The sequence below is a fragment of the Toxotes jaculatrix genome, chromosome 21 (genome assembly GCF_017976425.1).
Source record: "Toxotes jaculatrix isolate fToxJac2 chromosome 21, fToxJac2.pri, whole genome shotgun sequence".
Classification (NCBI taxonomy): domain Eukaryota; kingdom Metazoa; phylum Chordata; class Actinopteri; family Toxotidae; genus Toxotes; species Toxotes jaculatrix.
This window is the reverse complement of record NC_054414.1, coordinates 10,871,241-10,898,010: the sequence shown is the minus strand read 5'-3', so window position 1 is coordinate 10,898,010 and position 26,770 is coordinate 10,871,241. Positions and strand designations below refer to the sequence as shown.

General features: G+C 42.5%; 1 protein-coding gene across 1 annotated transcript; it reads right to left on the bottom strand.

Moving 5' to 3' along the window:
- Positions 1-1,217: 1,217 nt before the first annotated feature.
- LOC121175639 (IgGFc-binding protein-like) lies at positions 1,218-26,250 on the bottom strand. The gene is made up of 48 exons (XM_041029449.1): positions 26,195-26,250; positions 25,489-25,557; positions 25,375-25,398; positions 24,504-24,619; positions 23,914-24,192; positions 23,726-23,821; positions 23,421-23,586; positions 22,830-23,230; positions 22,142-22,718; positions 21,472-22,055; positions 20,755-21,307; positions 20,066-20,664; positions 19,509-19,663; positions 18,486-18,886; positions 18,123-18,319; positions 17,242-17,637; positions 16,842-17,125; positions 16,423-16,700; positions 16,182-16,301; positions 15,701-15,885; positions 15,452-15,612; positions 15,041-15,292; positions 14,704-14,863; positions 14,505-14,607; positions 14,300-14,389; positions 12,153-12,293; positions 11,912-12,027; positions 11,370-11,648; positions 11,003-11,098; positions 10,690-10,855; positions 9,410-9,810; positions 8,735-9,311; positions 8,065-8,648; positions 7,400-7,952; positions 6,711-7,309; positions 6,305-6,462; positions 5,768-6,168; positions 5,461-5,657; positions 4,857-5,252; positions 4,493-4,776; positions 4,131-4,408; positions 3,873-3,992; positions 3,515-3,699; positions 3,223-3,383; positions 2,642-2,893; positions 2,309-2,468; positions 2,073-2,166; positions 1,218-1,848 (listed from the first exon to the last, which is right to left on the bottom strand). The coding sequence occupies exons 2-48, from the start codon at positions 25,532-25,534 to the stop codon at positions 1,757-1,759; spliced, it is 12,513 nt and encodes a 4,170-aa protein (XP_040885383.1). The 5' UTR covers positions 25,535-25,557; positions 26,195-26,250; the 3' UTR covers positions 1,218-1,756.
- Between the last annotated feature and the right edge of the window lie 520 nt (positions 26,251-26,770).

Here is a 26,770-nt window from a genome sequence, read left to right as displayed (position 1 = left end):
ATGAAGCCTAATGACTAATGACGTTCTCCTGACTTTTCATGTGGCACCACCATGATGTTAAACTCATTCTGTTAAATATTTCAGCAACTACTTGATGGATCAGCACTAAATTTTCTAGAAACATTCAGGGTTCCCAGAAGATGGATCCTACCAGTGACATTCAGTTTCATCAGTACTTTGGGTAGTTAGGGTTAAATTATTAACTTTCACTCTAAAAATGCCTTGTCATCTTATGTGGAACTCAGGCATTACATTAGGTTTGTAAGGAGGATTTCTCTCAACAAAGGATATCTGCTAAATAATAACTTGTGGGCATCGAGTCATGTCATCTTATTTCTTTTGAGTGAGTCTTTCACCTCTCTCTCTCTCTCACTCATGTTCACACATTGACTTTGAAAGCCTGCAAATGCCACATAAGCCACAGGATTAACCTCCCAGAGGTACATTGTCAGAGGAGCTAAGCTATTACACGAGAAACACAGACCGATCAAATAATGACTGCTACTCTGAGATATAAAGGGTGTTGGCCCTTTAGCCAGCCCTCATGAACACATGGATGGGTGTTCTGGGTACAGAAATGGTCTAAAAAGCCATGGACACTCATTAACAAAATTATGCACCTACATTTTTTCATACACAGCCAAAAGATGTGAAATATGATCTGTAATGTAAGCTCCATGTAACTTGCCGGAATACATCAGAAGTGGAGTGGAGAGCCTGTGTCTTGGTCCATGTGGTATTGGACATACTGTTCGTCTTTGAAGTCTTTGTACTTTACCCTAACACCAATGACAAATTACATGTTGTGGGTATGTGGTAAGTGTTGTTATGTCTACTGTAGGTCTTATACCTTGCTGCTGAGGACCTGCTGACTGACAATGATAAATTTCACCCCCAGAGAGAAGACACAGGAGATATCGGTTCTGTCAGTCTCCACACTCGGGCCCAACAAAGGAGGTTCAGAACAAAAGACAGAAACCTGACCTCTTGTATCACTGACAGCTTCTTTCATGTCAAACGAGAACCATCTTGTATTAATGGTTTTGACTGTGGTCACTGTTACATTTATGTGTCTGGTATAGAGCATTTTGTGATAGCTTAGTGGAATTCGCCTACTTACTTGGTAGTATTTGTAAATGCTTCGATGCCATTTCATGAAAAGTCCAAACTTTAAGTAAGAACCATTTTATTTAAAAAAACAAAACAAAAAAAAAGCAAAAGTAAAAACACAAAAATGTTTCTGGAGTCCTCAAGTAATCAACAGCCAAGGTAATATTTTCAGTTGAACATATATATACAACAAGAATCCTATTTCACACATAAATGACCTAATTTATAATTTTCCTCTTCATTATTAATCAATGTCATTGCAAAAACTCAATTGATGATACAACTGATACAACATTATATTGAATAAAAAAGGTGTTGAGCAGACATTGTGTGTAACGTGTATTTGATCTTATGCTGCCCTCTAGTGTTGGAAAGAAAAAAACACCACAACTTTAAACAAGGTTTCTTAGAGGGGAACACAATTCAGGAGAAATGTAGGGGATGTATTTCTAAACAGTACAATTTTTTTCAGGTATGCACCACCACTGCTTCTACCATGTATATCACATAAGGAATATCCCTATAATTTTAAAGAAGAGCCCAATGGAGAAAAATCTTAAATCAGTGAACAGTTATTAAGCTACTGTGGTGTAATATGTGTTCATTTATATATTTTTTATTGTGTGTGTGCCTATCGCTGATTTTTCTAGGTCAGAGCTCTGGCAGTCAGCAAACTGACTAGCAGGGTCACCACAGAGGTCAGCTGGCCTAAAGCGCTGCTCTGTATCATCCTTTCATCTGCAAGAGAACATCCAGAACCTAACTTCAATTGCAAAATAAAGACAGATGGTTTTCTTATGGATGAACAATGTTCTGATGTCAACACAAGTGAGCATCTTTAATCTGAATTTATTCAGGTATAAAATAGCTTATTTTCTCAAAGTAAGTTGTTAACTTTAGAATCCACTGATTAAACTATATAGTATCTCATCAACAAGAATACAAAGGTTATGAAAACATACCTGGTTTCAGGACAAGTGGTCCTACTGAGATGGCTGCAGTGTCATGGTAAGAAATGTCCCTCGCCACTCTGGTATGATAACCAGGGTAGCAATGCTGCAGGAAAACAATAAACATAAGTTTTCAGCTGAAGCCTTTACCCAGAGTACATTAATGCAATTACGGCAACCAAACAGGTCGTATGCAGGATGATTCTTCCAGTCTTACTGCAAATACAAACAAGTAAAGATGTACATACAGATGTGCAGTTGTTGTGCCTCAAAAGACACAGGTGGACCTGGCAGTGCAGGTAGATGGATGAGAAGTTGGTAAAGGTGAACATCCTGAAGGAGAATCTGGCCACAGTGGAGACGCCATTCTGAACCAGCTCTACTGTGCCATCTGCTGGATTAGGACACCTGGGAGACAGGGAAGGTGGTAGAAGTTATAGTGTTGTCAGACCGACTATGAAGTAAAGTCAGTCGTAATAGTGAAGATGGTTGGTCTTCAGGTTACTTCACATGTAGCTTTTTCAGAATCAGTACGGGTAATTTGTGCATCCGTGTGAAATCACAAGGACAGACTGCTTTACTCTGCACTGATGAGATCCCAGCGGACAGGGTAGCTAGCGTCATTGAAAGGCGTCGCCCAGCAAGAGTCCAAAATGGTGGAGATCTGCCGTTCATCGACTCCCTCTGTCTGCACCTCGATGTATAACGTCTGGTCTATTTCCATTTCTAGGTTTCTGTTTCTGGTCAGGGGGGAGTGGAAGCCAGAGTCCTCATAGGGGATCATCCTCAAATGATAGCGACCTTCGCCAGATGGAAGCCTCTTGTTCACAATGCTACAGAAAAGCATTACACAATGTAATCAAACCTTGAGAAGAAACAAATTGTTTCTAGGTTGTCAGCAGATTTCAAGTTCAAACATCTACAATTGGACTGTAACTCTTAAGCAGTGTGTTATGAACAGAGGTTCAAAGATGGATCATGCAGTAGTAGGACTATTTTCAAAACAACAGAGGAGTCCAAATGTCAGTAGGTCATGATGATGATGATGATGCAGTGTTGAGCGCTTACATAGGTCAAGACCAGCTAAATAATGTGATACCAGATTCTTCAGGTAACCATAAAATCAGTCAGAAAAGCCATGCAAGCGACATGATATTGTCACCTCTCCACAGGGTTGATTCCCACATCCATAGACAGGGCCTGGGCCAGAGGGTATTCACAGGAGAAGTGCAAGTGAATGCTCTTCTCTCGGCTAATGAGGCCCTCATGAGGGTCCACATTGCCCTGGATGGTATTCTCATAGATGAAATGGGTCCCATTGCTCTGTGAGGATAAGACGACAGAAGAGTTTATTTTTGATGCAATGTGCTTTTTAATTACCCACAGTGGTGGGTTGTAGAGATTTACATCTAAAACACTCTGTAGATTGCATCTATGAAATATACGGACTGTACCCTGAGAACTGTCCCACACAGCTGGTCGTCATTGTTAAAGTGGAACACCAGTCGTCCGTCCTGGACAGTACCATTGCATGAGTCTTCACGCAGGTGTAGAGCACCAGGATGGAAGCCAGCTTCAAACAGCTGGCAGCGGGACAGGGACATGGTGCCTGAGCTACTGACACAAGTGATGGATGAGTCTATGAAAGAGAAACAAGAGTAACAAAAATTATGGACTGAAAGTTTATTTTCAACAGGAAAATCAATGTCTAATATGGTCAAGTTAGAGATAGGAAGCTTGACTAGATACACCACACACACAGCAATTATTACTGAAAGAGGAGTGTTTCATTTCTTCAGGAGCTGTCCTCACCATAGCTCTCATTGTTGGGCTGATGGTGATGTTCATCACAGAGGCAGCCGTAAACACCGTCCTTCTCGCCACACCACTCATAGTCTGAGCAGTCCAGTTCTTCACAAGGGTTGGACTCTGCTGAAGAAACAGTGAGGAAAGGAGTGAGGAAACTGAAACATAATGGTTAAGAGAGAAAGCACCCATAGGCGCCAACTGTAACTTCCATCTTCTTAGGAACAATGATTTTTCTCCATTATCAACGCACTGCTAACGTACCACACTGCAAAGGTGAGCGCCAGTCTGGGATGTTCAACCCCAAAACCGAGCAGGTTCTCTCATAGGCTGAGATGGCAGAACACAGCATGCCATTGGCTGGAGTGTAGAGGCAGAGATCGTACACACAGGAACTGAAAAATGGCTGGGGGTCAGAGTGCAGGTGACAGGCGCTGAATGGGCCGCTGGTGTTGGTGATAACGCTACAGAGCTCAGAGTATTCTGCTCTGAAGGTACAGTCGTTCAGTCCGTCACCATTTTCATCATCTGTGGAACCACATCTACAAAAAGAAATATCGTGCTGCCATTAATGTCTGCTGCAGTATTCATGAAATTACCCTCCATGGCTTTTCATAACAGCTCACCCTGGTTGGCTTGTGGGTGCCTTCCAGCTGTGTCCAAATTCATTGTCATTTTGTGCCAGTGTGCCATTGGGCGAGACTTTGTCATCTGCGGGATCATTGTTGAAGTTTCCACACATCCCAGTGACTCTGTTTTGACGGTGTTGGCCGACTCTGACCAGTAAGGTACTCTGGCCATCAAACTGCACAATCAGGTCAACGGCATCGACCGCTATGTAGCTTCCCTGCCTTATAACCTGAGCTAAAGTTCCTGTGTTAGTCGGAACGGACACCTCAATTCCGTTTACCTGGAAGAGAGATGAGCACTTGTGAGTTTTGCTGACACCAAACTCATGTAGAAAGTTACATAAAATAATGAAATGTTTACCTTTACTCTTCTATTTGGTCCAATTCTTATGTACACATTCTCTTGTTGATTTGAGAGGTAAATATCCACTGATGATACAAAGGACACGTGGTTGTTGCCACGGTGATTATTGGTGGCCACTACCTGAAACTCAGTTTCATTGGCGCTGTGGCTCAAGCTCTCAGTGATGATGTAAGAGCACGTGCCCTGGAAATGAGCCAGTGCCCCATCAAAGGAGATGTAGTGTGGGTCCCCCCACACAGTGCAAGTAGACATTGCGTCAAAACAGCCCAGCTGGCCATTTCTGATGGTGCACTCCTGTGCAGGAGTGCAAGATGCAGCAGAGCAGCGCAGGTCGTTGGGAGCATGACATTCACATCGCTGGGAACAGCTCTCTGTCCAGAAGGACTCACCAGCCTGTAGCATGTAAGCACACCACATAAAAAGGTTAAATCAATCGACAGATCTTTTGTTATGTCACATATTAAAACAGGAAATGCACAGGTGTGATTAACAGGTAAGACAGGTCAAAGGTCCTGCTCACAGAGCTTGATTGACATGAAAGCATCATCCTGAAATATGTGAACTCTGTCGATCATTTTGTATTTACTTGGATGTGACTTACATTATAGTAGAAGCCATCATATTGGCAGCCACAGCTCTCCACAGGAACACACCTCGTCCCGCTCCTGAGGAAACCCTCATCACAGAAACATCCCTCAGAGCAAACCTGCTCACAGGTGGCATCAGTGCTGCTGGCACAGGTGTGGCCACAGTCGGTACCACACAGCTCATAATGGCTGTTGGCTGGACAGTCAATTCCTTTATACGCAAGAAAAGAAATGATGGATGCCAGTTAGTTAACTAAGCCTGTGTGTATATACAAAAGGTCAAGAGACTGTTTTTAAAAAGAGATTGACTGGTTGACTTACTGCAGGTGGTGTTCTGTCTCCAGGGGTAGATTCGAACATTAGCAGACTGACAGGCACTCACGTACGCTTCAATGGCCCGGCACAGAAGATCTTGGCCCGCATTTCCCGACACGCAAACGTCAAACACGCAGTCATTGAAATATGGTGTAGGGTCCACCTGCTCATGGCAGAAGCTCAAAGGGCCGTCAGTTGCTCGGATCACCTCACACTGAGCTCTAGCAGGTTGCTCATTGGTACATTGTGGGCAGGAGGAACCACACCCATCACTGCAGGTGTAGTTGCCTGCCACCTTCCAAGCTGTCCCAAACTCATCTGGAGAGGTGACTATCGTTCCAGATGGGGTGCGGAACTCATCATTTGGGTTTCCGTTGAAGTTTCCACAAAGTCCACATGTTTTTCCACTGTGTTGGTGACAAACACCAAATACATGTGGTGTCATAAATCAGGAAATAGGTGCTCAGTAAACGTCTTAAATACATTTGAAAACAGTTTTTAATCATGACAAAGCCAATTTTAGTGTCAGCGAATGGCAGTTACCTGTAATTTGCAGGTACGGAGATAAACACTGTACTATGTCCATCATAGGTGACACTCAAGCCAAAATCAGCACTGACAAATACACGGGATCCACTTGCATAGATAGACAAGTGACTTCCATTCAAGAGAATAGGTAAATTTCTGGTTACCCCATTGACCTGAAAGAGAAATCAGAAGAAAGATCAGATCTGAATTTTAGAACTTTCTCATATTGTTATAATTTTTGACCGTCTTTTTCTAATTGACATGGCAAAGCCAATTGCAGTAATCTCTTCATTTTCTTTCTGTACTATTCATTGAGTCATGCGTATGCCTATGGCTGTCAAGTGTTTGCAGTTAGATGAAATCTAAAAAATGCATAGCAGTTATCTGATGAAGAACGTCAGACACAATTCTGACGACTTACTTGAACAACACCTCTTCTTTCCCTGGAAATATGCACTCGGTAGCCCCACACATTGACAAAAACTTCAGCTGTGATTGAAACTGGCAACCCATTCCACGGCTCATTCTTGGCTTCCACTGAAAATTGGTGGAGCCCATTAGTGTCATTACAAAGGGTCGCCAGAACATAGCGGCAGGTCCCCTGGAAGTCATAGGCCTTGGAATCGAATGTGAGGTAGTGGGGGTCTCCAGAGGCAGAGCAGGTGCCATGAGGGTTGGGATGGCAGCCAAACTCACCCCCCATTACACGGCAAGACTCCTGGGGACCACAGGAGTTGGGAATACAGTGGACAATCCCAGTTGTGCCATTGCAGGTACACAAGCTCTGACATTCTTCACCATCCCAGAACTGTTCACCACTTTGCCGATAGCGTCCTTGATGATGGCATCCGCAGGATGTTGGTGGCACACACTGGTTGCCATTGAGGACAAAACCATCATTACACTGGCAACCCTCCTGGCACACAGTGTCACACGTGAAAGGGAAAGAGAGGCTGGGGCAGGCGGAGGGACAAGTGCTTCCACAGGGTTCATAATGGCTGTTCAGAGGGCAGGTTTGCTCTGGAGAAAAACAAACAGGTTGATATGAAAGGTCATTACATATTTTTATACTACATCCAAAATTAATCCAAAAGGAGGAAAAGTGCTTACCACAGCCAGTTGCATTCCTCCAGGGTCCCAGGGCTACACCCTGCTGTTGACACATTAGGGCATAATCTCGTAGGACCTCACACAGTGCTGATGCTGGATCTCTAGAGGCTCTAATGGTCTCCACGCATACTTCCACTTGCTGCCATGGGTCCACCACAGACCAGCACTGGCTGAACGGCCCATGTGGTGAGCTTAGAATGCCACAGTACTCACTAGAGTTGTAATTTGTTGTAGAATTATTATTCACACTTTCCACACAGTGTGCAGCGAGGGAGCCATCACGCCAGCTGTCTCCAAAGGCTTGAGAGCTATTGACCAGAATGCCATTGGGTGTGCGGAAGTCGTCATGTGAGTGACCATTGTAGTTACCGCAGAGTCCACCCAGGGAACCATTGTAGATACCAGGTGCAGTGACACGCACATAGTGAGGCCACACTGCCTGCACAGTCACACCAAAGGAGGTGCGAAGGATGATACTACGAATGCTGCTGTGGAAGATTTGGATTCGGTTGGAGGCTGAGCTGAAAGGTAGTCTGATCAGCTGACCATCAACCTGTGGTTTCATATTTTGTAGTTTAAAATTTTTAGACAAGAATCTAAGATGATATGAGAAAAGACAGCAGTAGACACATACAGTTTTTTCCAAAAATGTTCAGTTCACTTACCTGAACTGTGCTGCTACTCGCCATCTCAATGGAGACTTGTGTTCCCTCTGCCTCAAACTTTAGCAACCTGGCAAAACCGTTCTGGCCTCTGGGCACTTTTTCTGCTGTCACCACAAAGTGGGGGTGATCAGACAACCCCATCACTTTGGCAAGAGTCAATCGACATGCACCAGGATACTGGAATGTCACTCCATCAAATGTATGATATGACCCTGGACCTCTAATCCAGCATGTTGAATAGCTGTTAGGTCTGCATCCTCTTTCTCCCTGCTCCACTCTGCATGATTCAAATGGAGTACAACCATGTGAGCGACAGGTCATGGAGCCATAGCTGCAGCTGCAACGCCTCCCACAGTCATCATCTAGTATTACAGTTTCTCCAGAGCGGTAGTAACGACCCTCAAAGCTGCAGCCACACTCAGCATGAGGGACACAGACACCGCCACTGAGGATGTAGCCTGAATTGCAGATGCAGCTCTCCTGGGCTGGAAGAGGGCAGTTGTGGGTGGAATTGGGATTGACACAAGTAGCTGGACATCCTGTGCCTTGGGACTCAAAGTGGCTGTTGGCTGGGCAGGGGATTTCTGGACAAAAAGATAAGATTAATGTTGGCATCATGGACATTTGGAAACGATATTTTTCAATAATGTTGAATGGCTCTCCGACATACCACAGAAGCCTGGTCTCCTCCAGCTCGGCAGTTGGATACCATTCTGTTGACACTGACTTGCATAAACATTCAAGGCTTGACACAGAATGGGCTGGTATCCTCCTCCCACACACAGATCATACACGCAGCTCTGCACAAAGCTCTGTGGAGGAAGTTGTTGATGGCAAACAGCAAAAGGCCCAGAAGTGCTCTGGAGGATACCACAGTGGTCATTATTGCTGTATAAAGCTGTCTGAGCCTCGGTGCAGGCAGCACAGTCCAGACCTCCGCACTGCGCCTCACATCCAGGCTCATCGTCCCCTGATGCTTGCCAGCTGTTGGCAAAAACCACGTCAGAGCTCACAACCTCGCCTTGGCGAGTTCTAAAGTCATCCCGAGGATTATTGTTGAAGTCTCCACACAGGCCACATGTTGCATTCTGGTAAGTGTAGGGCACACTGATCCTGACGTAATGATCTGTGTCATAAGACACCTCCAAGCCAAAGTCAGTACTGATGACCACAGAAAATCCTGACTCATAAACCTGGACGGTGCCGTTACTAAGGGAGAACGGAGTGGTTGCAAAGTTTCCATTAACCTGTAAGCACAGAGGTACAGTATGTGAAGTGTAGTAAAAATATAATAAATCTCTGACATTAAGAAACACTGAGTTTAACCCCAGTCAGAATCACCAACCTTGGCTTTACCATGATGTCCCTTGACAAGCTCAATAGTTTCATTATGGACAAACACTTTGACCAGTCGTGTCCAAGAGACTCGAGTACTGCCCCGGTGCTCGTTCTTTCCCTCTACTCTATAGTAGGGCAGCCCACCATCACATTGTTCTGAGAGAACGTAAGTGCAGGTGCCCTGAAAGTGAAACACTGCGTCATCAAAGGTGTAGTAATGTGGATCACCACTTATGGTGCAGGTGCCTCTCTGCACGGTCTGACAGGAGAACTGAAAGGCACTCGGTTGGCAGATTTGGGAAAAAGAGCAGGGTTGCCTGACACACTGCAGGCCTGCTGAGGTGCAGGTGCACTTCTCTGCACAGGTACTGTCGCTCCAGAATGAGTCACCCAGCTGCACGGGGTCACCTTGAAAGGAATCAGAGGAAACAGTCACTTAAAGTCCTAGACTAACATGTGCAGATACCATCACATTTGAACCATTTCATTTGTGAGAGAAAACCTTTTATGTCGTGCCATTATAAACAACTGTGCATTATAGTTAATGATGGACAATCAACTTTTGTGCATATAAAACATAACTCATCAGGTCAATAACACGTCAGGGTTTATTGTAAAGCTTATCACTATAAGGAGTGGGCACCACTGATTAACCGATTGGAGTTCAGCAGTCTGACCTGGACCCAACGATTCCTGTCACTGGGTTTTGTTGAATAAAGCTTCCGTGTTGGGTGAGGTTATTTTCAAAAGTTACTTATTAACACACTTCTGAGAGGCCCTGTTTTGACAACAGAAAAGAACCTCATTGGCTCTATGCAGTGTAAAAATCACAATATTATTCTGACACACGATTACACAAAAAAAAGCCACATTATATCTGTAGGGACATGTTGAACATGGATGTTAACACTGTCAAGTTTCATATTACTCAAGCAACCATCAGATGTTGTAAAATCACACCTATAACATAGTTGTTTGGATTTTAACAGGCAGGATATCAGGCCCTTGGGATATTGAAGGACAGAGATTTAATAATCTAATGATCTGGCACCATGTACTGGTAGTTGACTCCAATGTATTTTGCTGCTATAAAAAGCTTATGGCTTGTCAATGGGCTTTTGTGCTTGTGGGCTTTCAGGGTCACCTGAAAGGTGCTGGTATAGGCTGCTTTCAGGTCTTGATTTTAGGGGAGTGCAGAGGTCTGCTACAGATGCACATCACTGTAAGGCCCAGCAGTGGTGATTCATAAAGCACACAATAGTAATCACCGTCTGTATCTGATCTTACCGTTAAAAGTGCAGCCTCTTGAGCCATCGTCTACCCGGAAAGCCCAGCGACCCGGTACATTGACATTGCTGTTCAGGCGGAAAACTGAGTTACTGCCTGTTGCACTGGTAGTGAATGATCCAGGGATGGAGAAATGGTGAGGGGAGTTAATTGTATCATAACCAGCCTGCAAATGCAAGTGATAAAAACAAAAATAATTCCATTAGAATTAGTAAGTGAGATTTTCTTTTTTGAAATACTTGTGTTGGTTATTAAATATGCAATACATTATCCATTTTGGTTTAGTATTTATTCATGGAAACCTGCACCTGACCTGCACATTCAGAGTAGTTGAGGCTATTATCCCATAGTTCATCAGCACAAATGAGTACTGGCCTCCAGAGATCAACACGCCTTGGACAGTTGTGCGCTGAAAAATATGAGTGAATTGTCATACATTCAGAAACACTTTGTTACAATACTATCTCAGTGTATGTTAAGTCATTTATTTATTATTTCACACATCCATATTCCTTTTCCAGTGTTCTTCTTGTGCGTTTTATCTACAAAACACACATGGCAATGGATTATCTACAAAAAAAGTGCACTTTGGGCCAGCAGGTGTCACTGTTTTGAATTTGATTTGCAGTATCTCCAACACAGTCATTTATAACACTTCAAAAGCACATTTGCTGACTTACTGTTCCTGAATTTGGAAAGTAGGCCACCTCGTACCATGTTGCAACAAAGACCCAGTTGGCATTAAAGTTTATGCTTGGGAAATAGGCATTAATGTCCTGTGTAGCTTGTTGGAGGACACTGCCGCTGGTGTACTGGTTGTACAAGATCTGACCATTTGCTCTGTTGTCCAAATCTGTCCAGAATGGAGCGATGATGTCTCTGGATCCATGTAGTGGGAACCTACTAGGTGTGTGTGCACTCAGTGGATTGTTAAATGTCAAGTGTCCATTATGGTTAACCTGCAAATATATGAGAAGATTAGTTTTATTTTTTTTAAATCAACATACTAATCATCTACATACACAGAATTTCATTTTGCCTGGCATCAGGGCCAATTTTCTACAACAATATTGCTTGGTGTTGCAAAACACATACTATTCTATAGTAATCAGTCATTTGAATATCAATAAAAAAATACATATGCAGTTTTTTTGTATTGAAAGTAGTTTGTAGTCAGTGGTAGTTATTGGTGTAGATAAAATATTTAGTTCACTTTACATACATAAATGTTGTTATATGTCCGTCCAAAATACACGAAAGGCCGCTGCAGGGTGATCCGTGGAGAGCTTCCGTCATCTGTTGCAGAGCTTGTGGTTCCAGATATTGGGTAGAGGGGTCCTAGGAGGAAATGGTAGGTTACATAAAATGAATACAAATACAGTATACTGGTCTAGGACAGGGCTAGGCAATCTTTTCTCTCTGAAAATCAACATTTAAAAAGGCTTCAGGAGACGTGAACTTACTCACAACCTGAGGGGTCACCACACCTGTGAATGAAACAAAGAAGACAGATAAGTAAAATAGAAGAACAGAAAATGTACAATTTTCTGAAACAATGCAACAACTCAGGATGATTAGATAGGTAGAACTAAAATTAACCAAAAATATTTAATAGCATAAATCAAATTACTTACTTATCATCCCCCAAAGCAGCAGAAACAATAGCATTTGATTTGCCATTCTGTTCACATCTGTCACATCAAATCTGCTGTTCTAAAATAAAGAACTTTATTTATGCTATATTTTATAATAAAAAAAAAAAACTTGGACTTCTTTAAGACAATCAACTCTTAACATATATGCTGTCTCTCGTTCATGTGGGGCTGCAGGGCTGAAATGAGGCTTTATATAGTTAAAGCTGGCATGGTTCCATAAACGTGATTTACTAGTTACAGAATTACTGAGTTTGTTTGCTCATTTATGTTTGGGTCGCGGTTGTAATGCATGAACCCTTAACATGTTGTTGTCAAAAGGGTATTTCACAATGCCAATTTATATCACAGCACAGTAAAGCCATTCACGATTGTGGCTGATAGCCATTCAGTAACTTTTACAGCCATAGGAATATATTGCACCATGTCCAATGATTTACTCATTGAATTATTCTCAAAATATTAGTGATGGGAATCTTGCGAGGTCAATCAGCAGTGCAGAGCTGTGAAACGTGAGATACAGCAGGAAGGAACGTGAGGTCCAATTTTGTGTTTAACAATGTTCAACTATTATTGCATGCGTATTATTGCAAGCAGACATATTTAGTGTGAAGGTTTAGTTTGAAGGTGCGTCTACACATTTCTGGTGTCTGGAAGTTATTTTTTCAGTTTAAGTTTTTTTAAAGAAAAAAACACTTGAAATATGTGGCTGTTCAGAAGCACTATCATTTGACCCAGAAGATCCTCAGCAGTAATGTTGAGTTATTGTCAACAGCATGAAAAACCACTGCAGGTGCAGGAGTGAGGAATGATTACTTTTAAATACCTTCAACACATGATGACAAAAATAAACATTTACTTTCATTAAATTCTTTTTATGCATCTGTGCGATTGCCTCATATGCCTGCATCTTGGGCCAAAGTATTTTATTTTTATCAATTCTCATCTGTTGTTTTCTTGAGTTTTATTGACATTGACATTTTATAGTTGTTTTATGCTTGTCTTTGTTACAGTAGATACGTTTTTATAATATGCGGCTTACGTTGACAATTTGTTTGATGCGGCTGTGAATAACAGTAGTAAAGTATGTAAAGTAGCAAACCACATTTCCTTTTATGGGATTGTTGAAATTGGCTTGATGTGACCTGGAATCCCAGCTATAAATTGTATCTTATCATGCAGGAACAACAGAAGCAAACCAACTGGAACAGATAAAAGATTTTATAGATTGCAGCATTATCAAAAGCCAAGCCTTGTCTTGTTTTCAAAGACAGCTCATTTCCTGAAGGCTTCAAAGAAAGATGGCAGTCAGAATGTCTTAATCATTACACTCTTCCCGTAAGTAATAATCAGTATCACCCAACAAATAATAAATGAATAAAATCAATTTAAAGAAAACAAAAAACAACCTGGTACACAGATGGTTCACATTAAGAGGAATGAAACTTAAAATATGTTGTTGATTCACAGCACTGAGACTGGTCTTCTATGACTGCAGGTTCAATTTGTACTCTATGGACTACTCGTGACTGTGCCCTTCATCAGCAGTGAAATCTGATTCCTTCATCTGATAAAAAAAACTCACCGTTTATAAATCTTGTCCAAAAACGAAAATTCTATTATTGTATATTCTTCATCAGAAATAAGTAAAAATACTTCATTTATACCTTTAACCTTCATTATACATGATAACTTTAAATATGACAATGATTTCATGATAAAAATCACCTCAACGAAATTAAGGATTCAATCAATAAACATCATAAAACAGTGAACACAACAAAGGTCAAGAGGTTCAACTTCAGCATCCAGGATACTGATGCCCCTACTGTTATAAAGAAAAAATACTTACTGCAAGTACAAATCACAAGGAAAAGGCTACTCAAATACAAATATAATCCAAAAGTGTAGGTAATATGTTGAGTGATTTTATAATATGGATCATCTTTGACCTCCCTAGACCAGAGTTTTGGCAGCCAGCAAACTGATTAGCAGGGTCACCAGTGAAGTCATCTGGCATGGAGCACTGCTTGCTTTCACCCTGATGTCTGCAAGAGAAGAACCAAAGTTTACAAAAAAAAGAAAAAAATAAACCAAAAAGTAAACTAAGTTCTACATCATCTAAAAGAATACAAAAGTTGTGAAAAGATAAGACAGCTTTACCACCACTATTTGGCATCAGGACTAGTGGTCCCAGTGAGATGGATGCAGTGTCATGGTAGGATACGTCCCTCTCGACTCGCCTGTGGTAACCCGGGTAGCAGTGCTGCAGGAAAACAACATTAGAGGCTTCTGCTGATGCACCTGTTAATGATCTAGCTAATCTCTCCACAAACACACACACAAGTAAAGTTGTACTTACAGCTGTGCAGTTGTTGTTTCTCAAAAGACACAGGTGGACCTGGCAGTGCAGGTAGATGGATGAGAAGTTGGTAAAGGTGAACATCCTGAAGGAGAATCTGGCCACAGTGGAGACGCCATTCTGAACCAGCTCTACTGTGCCATCTGCTGGATTAGGACACCTGGGAGACAGGGAAGGTGGTAGAAGTTATAGCGTTATCAGGCAGACTATGAAGTATCATGGTTATGTTGTAAAAAAGAGGATTGGTGGAGCAAGTAAAGAGAGGTTCTTTTAGGAACAGTTCAAGTGTAAGAAATCAGTGTGCTTAGACAAAGAGAAGCTGCAATAGCGCCTTTACTCTGCACTAATGAGATCCCAGCGGACAGGGTAGCTGGCTAAGTTGACTGGCGTTGCCCAACACGAGTCCAGAATGGTGGAGATCTGCCGTTCGTCAACTCCCTCTGTCCGCACCTCAACATACAACCTCTGGTCTATTTCCAGTTCTATGTTCCTGTCACTGGTCAGGGGGAAGCGGAAGCCAGCGTCCGCGAAGGGAATCATTCTCATATGATACTGTCCGTGGCCAGATGGAAGCTTCTTCCTCACAATGCTATGAAAAAACAACACATATGTGACCATACCTGAAAGAACAATTCAGTTCACAACAGAAGTTCGATATAAAAACAAATGTGGTCATTTTGATTTACTTAGCAGCACCTAAGTAATTAAATCGATCAAATAAAACATGTAAAGGAGATAGTTTTGACACCTCTCTACAGGGTTGATGCCCACAGCCATAGACAGGGCCTGAGACAGAGGGTATTCACAGCAGAAACGCAGGTGGATGTTCCTTTGGCGGCTGATTAGACCGTCATGAGGGTCCACATCACCCTGGATGATGTTCTCATAGATGAAATGGGTTCCATTGCTCTTAAAATTAAACAGACAAAATGCTATAAGTACAACTATAATTGTAACATCTAACATCTTACAAACACTGTAATATTATGGAGTGTACCCTGAGAACTGTCCCGCACAGCTGCTCGTCATTATTGAAGTGGAAGACCAGTCGTCCGTCCTGGAGAGTCCCTTGGCAGGACTCGTCTTGGAGGTGGAGGGCTTCAGAGTGGAAGCCAGCCTCAAACAGCTGGCAGCGGGACACAGACATGGTGCCTGAGCTACTGACGCAAGTGATGGATGAGTCTATGAAAGAGAGATAGAAAAAAAATCAGTTTGCTTAATCTCATAATTGTCTCATAATTAATCTGAAAAGAGCTGGTAAAAAGTTAGCTGTTCAGAGTTAATGTTGAGAGGTTAGAGAATACTAAAGCTCACACATAAAATTATGAACGATAAATGTAGCATAGTTTTTCTTGTTCTGTACTGTTGTGTCGGTGTATATTTCACTTTCAGTGTCTATATACATAGTTAATGCTGACCACTCATCCTACAAAAAAAACAGTTCTGAAAAGCAGTGTGTTAAGAGGAGTTGTCCTCACCATAGCTCTCGTTGTTGGGCCGATGGTGGTGCTCATCACAGAAGCAGCCATACACACCGTCCTTCGCACCACACCACTCATAGTCCGTGCAGTTCAGCTCCTCACAGGGGTCGGACTCAGCTGGAGAAGCAGCAGGGAAAGAGTAAGAACGAGTAAGAGAGAGGACGCCTACAGGCACCACAAGTTTCACCCTCTGACGAACATTTGATGTTTCTCCATTATCAACGCACTGCTAACGTACCACAATGCAAAGGTGAGCGCCAGTCTGGGATGTTCAACCCCAAAACCGAGCAGGTTCTCTCATAGGCTGAGATGGCAGAACACAGCATGCCATTGGCTGGAGTGTAGAGGCAGAGATCGTACACACAGGAACTGAAAAATGGCTGGGGGTCAGAGTGCAGGTGACAGGCGCTGAATGGGCCGCTGGTGTTGGTGATAACGCTACAGAGCTCAGAGTATTCTGCTCTGAAGGTACAGTCGTTCAGTCCGTCACCACTCCTTACATCAGTGGAACCACATCTGGAGACGAAATTATATGTTTAACACTTGGAGTGACTTTGTCTGAGTCCTGTTTACTTTACCAAAACACATTTTTCTGCAATCTGTTGACTGTTGTTGCTTTTGAATGTGGATAATTACAAGATGTGGCTTCCAGCTCACCCTGGTTGGCTTGTGGGTGCCTTCCAGCTGTGTCCAAATTCATTGTCATTTTGTGCCAGTGTGCCATTGGGTGAGACTTTGTCATCTGCGGGATCATTGTTGAAGTTTCCACACATCCCAGTCACTCTGTTTTGACGATTTTGTCCGACTCTGACCAGTAAGGTACTCTGGCCATCAAACTGCACAATCAGGTCAACGGCATCGACCACTATGTAGCTTCCCTGCCTTATAACCTGAGCGAAGGTGGCTGCAGTGGTGGGAAGCGATACCTCACCTCCATTTACCTGGAGGGATGAGAGATTAGAGAGAGGTGGACAAAAAGTGAGGAGGCAATTGTTAGTTTGGTTTACACCGGACAGATACAGAGGCTTGTTCATCTTCAAAGTAATAAAGCGTTTACCTTTACTCTTCTGTTTGGTCCAATTCTTATGTACACATTCTCTTGTTGATTTGAGAGGTAAATATCCACTGATGATACAAAGGACACGCGGTTGTTGCCACGGTGATTATTGGTGGCTGCTACATGAAACTCAGTTTCATTGGAGCTGTGGCTCAAGCTCTCAGTGATGATGTAAGAGCACGTGCCCTGGAAATGAGCCAGTGCCCCATCAAAGGAGATGTAGTGTGGGTCCCCCCACACAGTGCAAGTAGACATTGCGTCAAAACAGCCCAGCTGGCCATTTCTGATGGTGCACTCCTGTGCAGGAGTGCAAGATGCAGCAGAGCAGCGCAGGTCGTTGGGAGCATGACATTCACATCGCTGGGAACAGCTCTCTGTCCAGAAGGACTCACCAGCCTGTAGCATGTAAGAAAAGGCATCCATGAAAAATGATAAGTTAGCATGCGCTACACTAGTAAAACAAAAAGGCTCCTGAGAGGAAAAAAAGAGTAGGAAATTGTTAGTGTTCTATGTTGTGCACAACGATATGTAGTCATATGATATGGCATGTATTTACTGTAAGACAACAGTTGCATAGCTACATAGTTTGGAACCAGACTTGTCATACTTTCTTGCCAAGTTTCCACTCAGTGCTTCTACTAAATTGTTGAAATTTAATCGTCTAAAAAAATTTAGACTTGGCACAGGAAAGGAAAACCTGTGACATGCATTTCCTCATTCCTTATCTGACATTTTTATTAAAGGTTATTATGAATATGCTACATATACATGTACAGAGGGGGCTATGTATAACAACATTAGGGACAATCAGATAGAGACTATGAAATTGTTCACACATATTTATTCAAATCTGGTGTTTTCTTCCTTTACACTTGACTTACATTATAGTAGAAGCCATCATATTGGCAGCCACAGCTCTCCACAGGAACACACCTCGTCCCGCTCCTGAGGAAACCATCATCACAGAAACATCCCTCAGAGCAAACCTGCTCACAGGTGGCATCAGTGCTGCTGGCACAGGTGTGGCCACAGTCGGTACCACACAGCTCATAATGGCTGTTGGCTGGACAGTCAATTCCTTTATACGCAAGAAAAGAAATGATGGATGCCAGTTAGTTAACTAAGCCTGTGTGTATATACAAAAGGTTTAAGAGACTGTTTTTAAAAAGAAAAAAAACACCTATTTGTTTGTTTCTTAGGCTGCTTACATAGTAGATAAACAACAGATTGACTGGTTGACTTACTGCAGGTGGTGTTCTGTCTCCAGGGGTAGATTCGAACATTAGCAGACTGACAGGCACTCACGTACGCTTGAATGGCCCGGCACAGAAGATCTTGGCCCGCATGTCTCGACACACAAACGTCAAACACGCAGTCATTGAAATATGGTGTAGGGTCCACCTGCTCATGGCAGAAGCTCAAAGGGCCGTCAGTTGCTCGGATCACCTCACACTGAGCTCTAGCAGGTTGCTCATTGGTACATCTAGGGCAGGAGGAACCACACCCCTCACTGCAGGTGTAGTTGCCTGCCACCGTCCAAGCTGTCCCAAACTCATCTGGAGAGGTGACTATCGTTCCAGATGGGGTGCGGAAGTCATCACCTTGATTTCCATTGAAGTTTCCACAAAGTCCACATGTCTGTCCTCTGTAATGGTGAAAATGATGAGAGAAAAATTCAGTCCCATTAATCAAGTTCAATCAATCAAACTTTGTGTAGCACCTGTCATATAAAATACATAATAGATAAAAGACAGTAAGAGTATTTTAAAAACATACTGTATAAATGATTAAATAAAATGAATAACGGCCATAAAACAGTCTAATTAAAAGTTAAGGAGGCAGATTTTCAGTTTTTATTTAAAGATACTTTGAACTGCTCTCAGATCCTTGCACAGACTGTTCCAGCAGCTTGGAGTATAAAAGCTAAAAGCTGCCTCATCAAAAGTTTTTTTGTCTTGCCCTTTCGAACAACTGAAAGACTCCTGCCAGAAAACATCCTGGTTCATACATTGTAATCATGTCAGACAAATACCATAGGCTGTGGCAAGACCGTCAAGTAAACGAACTTTAAAATCAATACTGAGAAAACCGACAAACAACCAGCATTAGGACACTGAATTAACTGTAATGTGTTTTTCCTCCTTCTGGTTCAAGTCAGAACTTGGGAGGCAGAGTTCCTAAATGCTGCGGTTGTTGGTAATTGTATGTAATATGAATAATAAGAACATCAAAATACTCAGATTTGAGCTGTGGTGAATGGCAGATACCTGTAGTTTGATGGCACAGAGATGGATACTGTGCTCCAACCATCGTACGTGACAATGAGGCCAAACTCAGCACTGATAAATGTGCGAGATCCACTTGCAAAGACAGACACACTTCCATTCAGGAGAACTGGTAAATTTTTAGTTACTCCATTTACCTACAGTATTGAAAAGACAAAATTGCAAGGAGAAGAAATGTTTATTTGTACTGATTGATAATGTATTTTTGTGGCTGATGCCAATTGGAGAGTTTAACAAATCTGATGCAACATATTAGCAAGAACATAGACACATTTTTAACAAGAATCCCTTAAATTATGGTTAGAAGGTTAAAGATTTGTGACCTTAATATGTACACAATGGGACATTAAAGTAAACTTATCAGTGCGTTCTGGTGATCAAACTACATAATGGCATCACTGTTTCTTAACTACTTCAGAAATATCTTAAGCATTTCTCTTCTGTAGTTTTATGTTACCTGTTGGCCGACATATGCAAACACAGATATATTTGCAATAAGATAATAAAGCCCAAAAAGGTTCTGAAATGGTTCAGCTCACCTCTGCCACGCCTCTGCTGTCCCTGGACAGACGCACTCGGTAGCCCCACACATTGACAAAAACTTCAGCTGTGATTGAAACTGGCAACCCATTCCACGGCTCATTCTTGGCTTCCACTGAAAATTGGTGGAGCCCATCAGTGTCATTACAAAGGGTTGCCAGAACATAGCGGCAGGTTCCCTGGAAGTCATAGGCCTTAGAATCGAATGTGAGGTAGTGGGGGTCTCCAGAGGCAGAGCAGGTGCCATGGGGGTTGGGATGGCAGCCAAACTCACCCCCCACCACACGGCAAGACTCCTGGGGACCACAGGAGTAAGGAGTACACTGGACTATCCCAGTTGTGCCATTGCAGGTACACAAGCTCTGACATTCTTCACCATCCCAGAACTGTTCACCACTTTGCCGATAGCGTCCTTGATGATGGCATCCGCAGGATGTTGGTGGCACACACTGGTTGCCATTGAGGACAAAACCATCATTACACTGGCAACCCTCCTGGCACACAGTGTCACAGGTGAAAGGGAAAGAGAGGCTGGGGCAGGCGGAGGGACAAGTGCTTCCACAGGGTTCATAATGGCTGTTCAGAGGGCAGGTTTGCTCTAGAGAAAAACAAACAGGTTGATATGAAAGGTCATTACATATTTTTATACTACATCCAAAATTAATCCAGCAGGAGGAAAAGTGCTTACCACAGCCAGTTGCATTCCTCCAGTGTCCCAGAGCTACACCCTGCTGTTGACACATTAGGGCATAATCTCGTAGGACCTCACACAGTGCTGATGCTGGATCTCTAGAGGCTCTAATGGTCTCCACGCATACTTCCACTTGCTGCCATGGGTCCACCACAGACCAGCACTGGCTGAACGGCCCATGTGGTGAGCTTAGAATGCCACAGTACTCACTAGAGTTGTAATTTGTTGTAGAGTTATTATTCACACTTTCCACACAATGTGCATTGAGGGAGCCATCACGCCAGCTGTCTCCAAAGGCTTGAGAGCTATTGACCAGAATGCCATTGGGTGTGCGGAAGTCGTCATGTGAGTGACCATTGTAGTTACCGCAGAGTCCACCCAGGGAACCATTGTAGATACCAGGTGCAGTGACACGCACATAGTGAGGCCACACTGCCTGCACAGTCACACCAAAGGAGGTGCGAAGGATGATACTACGAATGCTGCTGTGGAAGATTTGGATTCGGTTGGAGGCTGAGCTGAAAGGTAGTCTGATCAGCTGACCATCAACCTGTGGGGCCATTTAAACATCCGGTGTCAGATCCAGTGCCAAAATACATCTTACATGTTTTAAATGCAAGACAGAAATCATTTTTAGCAAAAACGTTCTGGCATCATCACTCATTTTGTCATTTCAGTCTTCATCAGCTCTTGAAATATATTTTAGTGGCTTACCTGAACTGTGCTGCTTCCTGTCATCTCAATGGAGACTTGTGTTCCCTCTGCCTCAAACTTTAGCAACCTGGCAAAACTGTTCTGGCCTCTGGGCACTTTTTCTGCTGCCACCACAAAGTGGGGGTGATCAGACAACCCCATCACTTTGGCAAGAGTCAATCGACATGCACCAGGATACTGGAATGTCACTCCATCAAATGTATGATATGACCCTGGACCTCTAATCCAGCATGTTGCATAGCTGTTAGGTCTGCATCCTCTTTCTCCCTGCTCCACTCTGCATGATTCAAATGGAGCACAACCATGTGAGCGACAGGTCATGGAGCCATAGCTGCAGCTGCAACGCCTCCCACAGTCATCATCTAGTATTACAGTTTCTCCAGAGCGGTAGTAACGACCCTCAAAGCTGCAGCCACACTCAGCATGAGGGACACAGACACCGCCACTGAGGACATGGTCTGAATTGCAGATGCAGCTCTCCTGGGCTGGAAGAGGGCAGTTGTGGGTGGAATTGGGATTGACACAAGTAGCTGGACATCCTGTGCCTTGGGACTCAAAGTGGCTGTTGGCTGGGCAGGGGATTTCTGGAGAAAAAGATAAGATTAATGTTGGCATGATGGACGTTTGGAAATGATATTTTTAAACAATGTTGAATGGCTCTCCGACATACCACAGAAGCCTGGTCTCCTCCAGCTCGGCAGTTGGATACCATTCTGTTGACACTGACTTGCATAAACATTCAAGGCTTGACACAGAATGGGCTGGTATCCTCCTCCCACACACAGATCATACACGCAGCTCTGCACAAAGCTCTGTGGAGGAAGTTGTTGATGGCAAACAGCAAAAGGCCCAGAAGTGCTCTGGAGGATACCACAGTGGTCATTATTGCTGTATAAAGCTGTCTGAGCCCCAGTGCAGGCAGCACAGGCCAGACCTCCGCACCGCACCCCACATCCAGGCTCATTGTCCCCTGATGCTTGCCAGCTGTTGGCAAAAACCACGTCAGAGCTCACAACCTCGCCTTGGCGAGTTCTAAAGTCATCCCCAGGGTGGTTGTTGAAGTTTCCACACAGGCCACATGTTGCATTCTGGTAAGTGTAGGGCACACTGATCCTGACATGATGATTTGTGTCATAAGACACCTCCAAGCCAAAGTCAGTACTGATGACCACAGAAAATCCTGACTCATAAACCTGGACGGTGCCGTTACTAAGGGAGAACGGAGTGGCTGCAAAGTTTCCATTAACCTGTAAGCACAGAAACAAGAAAATACACTGTTGTAAAAATTATGAATTACCTAAAAATATAACAGGGTGGAAACTTACTGTGAGAGAGTAAGTGATGATGTTATTGCTAACCTTAGCCTCACCACGACGTCCTTTGACAAGCTCAATAGTTTCATTATGGACAAACACTTTGACCAGTCGTGTCCAAGAGACTCGAGTACTGCCCCGGTGCTCGTTCTTTCCCTCTACTCTATAGTAGGGCAGCCCACTACCACATTGTTCAGAGAGAACGTAAGTGCAGGTGCCCTGAAAGTGAAACACTGCGTTATCAAAGGTGTAGTAATGTGGATCACCACTAATGGTGCAGGTGCGTCTCTGCACGGTCTGACAGGAGAACTGAAAGGCACTCGGCCGGCAGATTTGGGAAAAGGAGCAGGGTTGCCTGACACACTGCAGGCCTGCTGAGGTGCAGGTGCACTTCTCTGCACAGGTACTGTCGCTCCAGAATGAGTCACCCAGCTGCACGGGTTCACCTATGAAGAAAATACAACAACAACACAATATTTGTTGAGGTATTTGGGGGGTTATGCCTTTATAGCAAACAGTAGAGTGGAGACAAAAAAATTTGTTGATGTAAGGTCTTGAACCAAGCTTGTGCATGCTCATGGCATGCATCTCAATCTTGTAGCACACCAAGATACCCTAACCATGCCTGCCTCTTACCATTGAAAGTGCATCCTCTTGAGCCATGGTCTACCCGGAAAGCCCACCGACCGGGTACATTGACATTGCTTCCCAGGCTGAAAACTGAGTTACTGCCTGTTGCATTACTAGAGAATGAGCCAGGGATGGTGAAATGGTGAGAAGACTGGATTGTGTCATATCCAGCCTGGAAATAAATGAAATAAATGCAACACAGATGTAATGAATTGTGTCTTTTTCTGCATTTGTACATTGCCATTTCTGTATTCATATTTAAGTGGCAACTGAAAAAATATTTTGTGGTTTGCTTTCATGTAGCCTCTAACCTGTACACTGCGTTGTGTTTCGGCTATTATCCCGTAGTTCATCAGCACAAAGGAGTACTGGCCACCAGAGATCAAGACTGCTTGGACTGTTGTTCGCTGAAAAAAATTGACGTGTGGTTTTTATAGTAAAGATAGTCAGAGGCAAAACACACATACATATAAGTATTTTTCCCATTTAGGTGACTTACTGTTCCAGTAGTAGGATAGTAGGCCACCTCGTACCATGTTGCAACAAAGACCCAGTTGGCATTAAAATTTAGTCCTGGAAAGTAGGCATTAATGTCCTGTGTAGCTCGTAGGAGGACACTGCCGCTGGTGTATTGGTTGTACAAGATCTGACCATTTGCTCTGTTGTCCAAGTCTGTCCAGAATGGAGCGATGACGTCTCTGGATCCATACAGTGGGAACTGTTGAGGTGTGTATTGGCTCCATGGAGAAGTAAATGTCAGGTGTCCATTGTGGTTCACCTGGAAACACACAGATCAGTTCTTACTAACAAATAAGATATTGACTACAGTCTATGACAATCACATCAAATCATCATATCAACATATTTATTGTCATAGTACACACGTTACAGAATAACGTTATAGACGAAACATTATTTTGACCCCAATGTTTTATTTACATACATATTTACAACCCAGTTCTTGTGTTGACAGTGATTTGCTATCAGTGGATGAAAATGTGATTCCTCCACAAGCCATACCAGAAAACGTCCTCATAAGACATGTATTTATGATATATGTTGTAGTCTGCTAAAACTATTTTTACATACATAAATCTGATTATACGACTGTCCGAAGTAAGGAAAATATCGCTGCAGGGGTATTTGAGGTGAACTTCCATCGTCTGATCGAGAGCTTTCTGTTCCAGAAATTGGGTAGAGGGGTCCTAGAAAGAACAAAAGATGTTGCATTAAAATAAATAAATAAAAAATAAAAAAGGTAGAATAAAAAAAAATAGAATAACCATCCCTAATGACCTTTTTACCATAACCACTGCGATGATCTGACCATGTAACTACATCGTCACACTTAATTATTAATTTCTTTCTTTAATAAAAATTTGTTTCACTTCTGCCTCGTCGTCTATGACAAGGTCTATGCCAAAGAGCAATTTAACACCACCTGAAGATCCTGTTCTTTGGGTAAGTGTACTTTATGGTATGTCAAGTCACCATGATCACACAGATGGGGGTGTTGACAGGTGCAGCAGAGTACACTTCAGACCACATAGCTGTGATATATGAATGCTATGTAAGTGGCACTTACCACTGGCAGAGGATGGAAATTGTTATTAAATTATGACAGAATTCATGTACAACACACTTCACTGTGTGCTGTCAGTTCATAGTAACTACATTCAGTTTTCAGTTTTTCACATCTGCTTAGTGTGCGTCAAACCTTTGTGTACTGTATACATATCTTAAACCTTTAAAAAGGACAAAGTGATTGAAATTTGACTTGACATAAGCTGCATCTAACATTTGTTAAAAGATACTCATTTGTTGGCACTCCTGCTAAGAAAGCATATAGTAATGCTGCAGTTGTAATCCACTGCTAAAATCCTGGAGTTTGAGCTACTCATTTTGACATGATAGTATGACTGGCCTGTGAAGAGTATGAGTTATCGAAGCTTCAACTTACCTGCAACCTGAGGATTTACCGTACCTATGAAAACAGACAAATAAATATAATTGGGCAAAAATTAATGTAGATGCATCAACAGAAATAAAAGGGAATTTAGTTGAAAATACTTACTTATCATCCCCAAAAGGAGCACAGGCAACGTGATTTGACATGCCATTTTTCAAAGCTCAAAATTCAAACCTGCTGATCAAATATAATAAGTTAATTTCCAGGGGGAAAAAAACAACAGCAACTAGGAAGCAGTCAGAGAGTGCATACCCCAGTAAGGATGCAGAGTCCTTTAAATTTGTTGGTTTAATATGGTTTTAGTGGCATAAGATTTAAATGCCTGTTGATCCAGACGTGTATTTAATGTCCATAGTACAGACTATTGGTATATATGTGCAACATTTTTATTCACATAAGCACAATAATTTCAGAGAAAATAGCACAAATGTAAAATAAAAAAATAAATTTCCAAGAAAGTCCTAGATGCACACCTGATCCAATCTACACCTTTATTTTATCATACAACATATAACTTATGTCCTGCAAACTGGCAATCAGGACTGTAAACATTACCTATGTGTCTGAGGTAATAATGGCAAAAAGAAAAAAAAAATATTTTGACAATGTGAGATGAAAACACTGCTTGATTTGGTTAAATTTATTGTCATTGAAGTGTGCAGATTTTTTTTGACTGTTGGCTCCAATAAAACTGAAAATCTCATTTAAAAGTTACTACCAGAATTCAGTTGGAAATAAGCAACTGAATTCAACAATAAACAACATGGCAGTTTGGAAATAGTGTTTGACTTGTACAAAATAAATGAATTACCTGTTCATATGTGCTGCTTTTGTCCTTTTGTCCCTCATTCATATGAGACAGCAGATCTGCAACAAGGTTTTATACAGAGAAAGTTGGCACAGTTCCACAAACCTGTGGTTTGACCAGTTACAGACATATCAGATGAATAAAATCTAATTACTTCCTCATAACAAGTGAATTAAACTTGTATCGTGCATGGAGAATAATGAAGATTAATGGACTGTGTTCAGCAGAAACAAATAGGTCATCTGATACTCTACCATAGCCTTGAGTACTTAAACTATCCAGTTTTCTTACAAAATGAAAAAAACAAAAAAACATACAGATTTTTACAAGTGTTACCTTCTGAGAAAATCTGACCTGCTCTTTGTTCTCAGAACCACATGTTTGTTAGTTATCAGGGTATAGAGGGTTTGTTTGCATAGATTACAAAAGAGCATACTCTCTCACTTATCTATAGTGGGATCTAGAAAGTTTTGGTTTTGTTTTTGTTTTTAATGTTTTGAGATATCCGTCTCTGATACCTCTGCTCCAGTGCAATACAGAACAATGGAATTTCTTTTTTGAAAAATCTAAAGATAAAAA